General features: G+C 27.3%; 1 protein-coding gene across 1 annotated transcript; it reads right to left on the bottom strand.

Annotated features, from left to right (window-relative positions):
• Positions 1 to 5320: 5320 nt before the first annotated feature.
• On the bottom strand, positions 5321 to 6958 carry LOC100795218 (stem 28 kDa glycoprotein-like). The gene is made up of 3 exons (NM_001255286.3): positions 6542 to 6958; positions 6026 to 6235; positions 5321 to 5757 (listed from the first exon to the last, which is right to left on the bottom strand). Exons 1-3 carry the CDS (start codon positions 6955 to 6957, stop codon positions 5580 to 5582), a joined length of 804 nt encoding a protein of 267 aa, NP_001242215.2. The 5' UTR covers position 6958; the 3' UTR covers positions 5321 to 5579.

Genomic DNA, 6958 nt, shown 5'->3' with positions numbered 1-6958 from the left:
CCAAAACAGTATAAACACAGTTATTCGAGTGATGGATGGATGTCTCAATTATGGCTGCACAAATACACGAGTTGTGCCTTAGGGAGAGGGGGCGGGGGAATCATGCTTTTGGGTGGAAAAAATTCATTTCTAATGCTTTGTCTGTTTCACTGAAAAGATAATTAGTCTATTCATAAGAGGAGATGAGATCATATGAAAAATATAATCGATTCTTTCATTTGTTTGGACTAGTAGTCATCCGTGAAAGTTTTGGGTTTAATATTGATATTTTAACAATAAATCCAATAAATCTTAGTGTAATGTTAGATATATTGATTTTTTTTTTGGAAAAGAAGTGTGTGCGAGCTGCTTATTTCAAAGAATAGAGAGATGAAAAACAACTTCATGTTTACTACGTGTATACATTTGGACTTTGGAGTATCTGGAGAAAGGAAGGAATAAAAGTATGCACGTATCATGTATGGTTCCATATATTAACTTTATATCTCGTTTAATTTAGAACGAAAAGGGAAGAAAATTAGTTTTTTTTTTCTTTCAATACGAAGATAAAAATATTATAATTTATATTATATCTCATGTTTTACTATTAAGGCATTATCTTTTTCTTCTTTAATTTTTTTTTGTCATGAAATAACATAAAAAGTCATTTTGTTGTTTTTTTAGTTTTAATTTTTTTATATCAAACTCCAACTATATTTTGCTTTTAAAATATAAACTGTAGAGATATGCCGTCGATTTTTTAAATATAAAATACCAGCAAGGACCACGAGCATTTATCTAGTCTCTATATATTTAAAAGTTAGGACTAGAGTGGACCCAACAGTAAAAGCGAGATAACAAACAAATTACCTGACAACAAATAGTTGCATACTTTTATTTATAATCAAGGTCTCCTTCATTGCCTGAAAATTATATTTATAAAAAAAAAGGTACTACTTAATGGTGTTTTCAGTTTCATAATTTTTTAGATTTTCGTTTTCATACAATGAATTCAAAAAATTTACTTCACACACAAATAGTTGCAGATCGTATAGTTAATTTTTGGACCACAAATTCACAAACTGGTAAGAAGCACGTTTCAACAACTTCACATCAATATCTGTCAGGTGTGAATCTTAACCTTATCATTATCAGTTATTCGTGATAACATAATTTTTAATATATTATTCATTAAAATTATAAAATCAACATAAAAACTCGTTAAATAGAAAATAAAATAAATTTACTAATAATTTTAATTTTAAATAAATTTTATTTAACATTAAAAAGTATTTAAAAAAGTGCTAATGGCATATATCTTATCTACTTTTTTCACCAATTTAAAAGAATTTATCTCATTAATTTTTGGTATTTATTATTTTTGGATAAAAAATGTTAATTGATTGATGTTACTTAAAAAATAGATAATACAACAGATAATTAGAAAATTTTATAAAAAGAAATAAATATTTTCCTAAAAAGAGTCTTAGAAAAATAGACATAGGAAAAGAAACTTAAATATATTTTTGTTTCTCATAAAAATAACTTAAATTTGAGGAAAAATATTTTTCATAAACAAAAATATATATTTAAATATTATTTTTATTATTTATCTATATTTTTCATTATATCATATTTTTTTATTTTTTTAATCTCGTTCCTCCTTCTGTCTCAATTCATCAAAAAATATGTTTCTTAAAACTGGCTTATAAGCTATAAGTTAAAAATTGGAAAGCAAAACCGACTGAAAACTTATAAATTAATTGATTTAATTGAAGATGTTTTATAAGTCTAACTCATAAATTAACTAATAATTGTCAAATAATATAAAATGATATATTTAATTATGTATAAGATTTAGTTAACAAAATGAAAAAAAAAATATTTTTACATATTGAATCGATAAAATAAAAGTCAAACAAGAAGATGGATTAGATCATATAATTTTTTAAAAAATAAAATAATTCAACAAACACTTGTAGAGTTTATATGATTTAAAAAAAATTCAAAACTAATAATTTATAAGTTAAATTATTTTTCATAAGTTCCTTAAAATAATCTATCAAAATAAATTACTTAAAATAACTTATAAAAAATGAATTGATATATAAACAAATTTATTTTAATAAAAAAATTATAAACTAGGCAAAGTAAATTATATTAATAAGGGGAACACTTTTTTTTATCTTCTAAAAATCTATCCAGATGATATGATGGTAGCTTGTAGCAGTAAGATATATGTCGGTGACTCACCACCCTTTGTCACCATCTCTTTTCTGTAGGTTTCAATGCTTTTTTTTTTTGGTAGATCATTTGTCACCACCTCTGAACGTGCATTATTCATTTTTTAAATTAGATCTTTGACTTTTCACTGAGATTTAAGATATTGTTTCAAATTTCAGTAGTTTGAGTTTGAGCTAAGATTAATGTTTTGTTTAAAATTTAGTTATATTTAAAGTTTTCTTTCTCTTTTTATTTAGGATGTGTTATATGAGGTCAAACTAAAATTTTCTCTCATAAAGCATGTATCGCTATCTTAATCACATTTATTTTGATTTAAAGAAAAAGCAAAAGAAAATATTTTTTCTTTTTTTATAGTTTCTCTCCTACTAAACAAAAATAATGTTAATATAACAAATTTATGTTTTTCACTCAACCAAATAATTTGTGGTTGCCCTTGGGAAAAGGGAGAAATAAATTGCTTTTATTCTTTCCAAATTGTTCACATCTCTATAATACGTGGTGACATTTTGTTTCGCATATTGTTCAGACAAAACTTCAAATCTATTAAATATTAAAAACAACACCAACAATACTTATGATATTGTATCTAAGTTTTTTCCTTTATTAAATTTATTGAAAATTTTAATTAAGTTGTATTTAATTGAAGGCTTGTTTCTAATGTTTAGTTTGATTTACTAAATAAAGTGAGAAAAAGAAAAATTATTACATAGTGGTTCAATTGAAGACAAAAGAGAAGCAAAAAGAAAATAATTATTTATAAAATGACATCAATATCTTTAAATAAAAATAAGATATGATAATTTTGACTGTATATATTGTAAGAGGAATGCTAGCACACTCCTTATAACACTCTTTATTACCGGCTGAAACTTATTTATTAAAAATAAAAAATTTTGGTAAATCTTGCTTTTCATGCAATGGGTATCTCTCCAAATTTAGAATTCAACATAAAGTGAAATTTTGATTTAAATTTTTTTTGCTTAAATATATATATTTTTTGACCTTTAAATGTGGTTTTCTTTTAATCTCTCTAATTTAAAAATAACTCATTTTAATCTCAATGTTTGACACTGTTAAAAAAATTTGTTGAAATAACTTTTAGTGTGTGTTTAAAATATGATTTATGGCGATTTTAAATTTCAAAATAATAAACAATATTTTAAAATATATAGTGTGATAATGAATCTTCCCAAATGTAGTAAAGCAAAATTATGACCTCTCTTTTGCCATGTCATTTGCCTTGTGTTGTTTTGCGGACAATTTCCAAGGACACCATCCTCTATATCACTATTATTACCATGTGTCCATGTCCTTTGCTGTATATTATTTTCAATACCATCTCTAACCAAAATAACACTACTCCCTTTTCCAAAAAAAGGTGAAAAGTTGCGCACATGCACATATACAGGAGTAATCTACCCACAATAAATGACATAAGTGACAAATAACTTGAATTCTTAAGTATATATTAGGGTTTCGATTTATGAATGAATATGTAAATAGAGTATCACATGTGAAAAACCGATACTGTACTTTTTCAAGGAATTAGTCTTATAGATTCTTGTTGTGAGGATCCTTTATTGTTAGAAAAAAAAAGTGATCTATTTTGAACGTGAAGAGTTCATAGAATGTGTACGTGTGCATCAAGTTAAAGATAAAAGTATATATAAGATGAACATACGTCTTAATTAATGTATTTTGTATTTACAGATTAATTATTCTCATCTTTCATGTTCTTATTAGATATTATTTCGATATCAAATATAAGTGAAAAAAAATTATAAGAACAAATTAATTAAACAGATGAGTGTTAGGCTTAATTAATGAGGTGATGAAGTTAGTAACAGATAATTGGCTGAATTATCATGTATATGATGAAGCCCAAGTGAGTTTTCTCCCTTTTCTTTTTGAATTGGGCTAAAAGAGAGCCCTAAACAAATCTGTCAGCCAGAGCCTGGTGTTCTGTACACGGGCATTGGCAGTGAGGAATGTACTCTGCTTGGACCGTATTGACCTATGTAATTGGTAGGCTGAAGTATTGGACTTGTAAAACTTAGAAATACCTACCTATTAAAATAATTATCATCTTAAGATTATTTTATACAGATTAAAAAAATTAAATAAAAATAATAATGTACTCTCCTTTTCCCCCCACACTAGCTTAATAACAACCTCACTTTTCCTACGTAAGATTTACTAATTTAACTGAGTTAATTAACATTTTATCATATTGAGATCAAAGTTTGAATTTTTCAAAACATATTTGAAAATAAAACCAATATTTTAAAAATATCATTAACTTTTTTAAATGTTCAGATAATGAAACTCACTGTTTGGTCAACAACTCTCATTGAACTCCTTATGCAAGTACGAATGGCCTATTAATCATCTATTGGCCCATTTGCCAACCTCAGATAATATTGCATTTATTTTTACGATTTCCTTTAATCTATTATTAACTAATGAATATTTTCAACACTATTCGCTATTCGTTTTAAATTGTTTGATTTGGTAATAAAAAAAATTACGCGATTCACTTCAGATTTAAATCAAACTAATATTAAATTTAATATAATCTAATTAAAAGTATTTTAGATTAAATTAGATATTTTGATTTTTGTTTTATTTTTAAACGTGTAATTTTTATTAAATAAATCTAAAAGTATACAGTCATCAAAATAAATATTAATTTAAAATTTCATTTATCATTTATAGATAATAAATAATAGATATTGCTGAAAACAATTTCAAATAAAAAAAACATGTTGAAATAGAATTCATCCATGTTATAGACATAATTGAAAAAAAACGAAATTATGAAAGTATAATAATTTGATAAAGGAAAATTATGTATGTGAACGAATTTGATTTAGATTGTATTGAATCAATTTTTAAATCTAAATCCAAAACCCTATCTAATTGAATAATAATAATAATTTAAAAAACTATTATTTTTTCTAGCTTTACTTTGTTCGATTTCCAATTAGGATTATATTGGATCATTTTTCAAACTTAAATCCAAAATAGTATCTAATTAAACAAAGAAATTAATGTTTTCTTTTATCTTTAATGTTCAAATTGGATGGGATAGGTTTATGAATATCCTTCCAAGACATTAGTAGACAATTTCGTTTTAAAAACTTATATCCTTCCATTTTTTAAGACTTACTTAATAATAATACTAAACTGGTTTAACTTGGAACGGACAATTTCTTAATGGAACAAGAGCTCATAATTCATGAAAGCCTCGAAAAGGGAAAACAACATTGTTCAGTGCCCCTACATGACTAAGTAATAATACTCAGGATCTTATTTCATAGAAATTAAGGAGCAACTTAGAGGCTTGATTTGAGAGCTTAATCATAGTACAAGGGATTAGGCAGCTTAAAAGTCCTAGTCCCTTTGTTGCTTCCCAGGAGGTCACTCCATTGGTCTCCAACGTTTCCAATGATTCTGTATCCCTCCTTCTCCAGCTTCTCTCTCTCAGCTGATTTGTATTCAAATGATAACTTACCAGAGTACTCAGATGGATCCCTGCAACAACAACCAAATTAAAGCAGCACTTTTTTTTAGCCTTTTAAAATTAAGGACCATACTCAAACCTTGATTTTTTTTAATGAAAATGAAACTTCTATGACAAAGTGTTCATTCAGAGTTACTTGGTGTTGTACTAACCTCAACTAGTGTCATATTGTTCATCACATGATTAACAATTATTTTAATGTCACATCTAAACCAAATTCTAAAATGTTTTACATTTACAATGTAAATTAAGAGGTTTTAAAAGAAGAAGGAAAGTCACCTGAGAATTAACTTCTCCCATGTGTTGAATCCAACCTCCTTTAAGTTCTTGGCTGTTACATCCCCTAGACTCAGTGGTCTTTCTGATAAGAATACAATCTTGATGCCGAGAGCCAACAGTTTGTTGTACATTTTAAGAGTCTCTGGCAGTGCGAATGCCTCGCCATCAAGAACCCAGTTCTTAAACGCCGTCGTATTGTGTGGTTCCACACTATCACCAAATTACTCCTCAGTCAAAAATTACATTCAGAATAATATGAACAACATCGCGAAAGCAGTTTTTTTTATTATATTTTTGGGGAGTAAAGTATTCACATTTACTCTTTTACTAATGACTATTCACATCGTGATGTACATTTTGTCAATGACGTTTTGTTTTTGCTTAAGAAACACAAGCCCATCTTTGCTCTGATTAATAATTTTGTTTTTATAGTTACTTTAATGGTTAGAAATGTTAGGTGGGAGATAGGAATTGAGGGCTTCCTTGACCAAAAAGAGGAGATATAAAAAAACATACCCAAATCCATGGTTAGCAAAATACTGGAGATTAGAGAGAGTAGTGTCGTCAACGTCCAAGACAAAGACATCTTTGTTGGTGAGTTTGAGGGATTTAGCATAGAAATAAGCTTGTTGGTTAACTGTTTTGGAATCTGATCTATATTGGTCTCCTAGAACGTAGTCAGCTATGTACTCTCCGCAAGCTGCAGGAACAGTTTGCCACTTGACTACGTTGTTTGCTTCCACGCCAAGCCTCCAACTGGCACATGCCACCTCATTGCTGTATTGCCCACCAAACCCAGTTTTCATTTGGAGAGGGAACTTCTGGTAGTCTGAGCCATGGCATTCATATGCTACCAAAACTGTAGCAACAAACAAAACAAGCACTTTCATTTTCATCTTATTGCTTCTAGCTATCTCAACAAACTTGTGCATC

The sequence above is a fragment of the Glycine max genome, chromosome 8 (assembly GCF_000004515.6).
Source record: "Glycine max cultivar Williams 82 chromosome 8, Glycine_max_v4.0, whole genome shotgun sequence".
In the NCBI taxonomy this organism is placed as follows: Eukaryota; Viridiplantae; Streptophyta; class Magnoliopsida; order Fabales; family Fabaceae; genus Glycine; species Glycine max.
Note: the sequence above shows the minus strand (reverse complement) of the source record. Positions and strands in the feature narration are given on the sequence as shown.

What these genes read in the sequence shown, in the direction of transcription:
- LOC100795218 (NM_001255286.3), bottom strand. Translation starts at nt 6,957, where the DNA reads ATGCACAAGTTTGTTGAGATAGCTAGAAGCAATAAGATGAAAATGAAA. An exon ending in TTTGCTAACCATGGATTTGG is followed by an intron (nt 6,236 to 6,541) that starts GTATGTTTTTTT and finishes ATTTGGTGATAG; the next exon opens with TGTGGAACCACACAATACGA. An exon ending in TGGGAGAAGTTAATTCTCAG is followed by an intron (nt 5,758 to 6,025) that starts GTGACTTTCCTT and finishes TTGTTGTTGCAG; the next exon opens with GGATCCATCTGAGTACTCTG.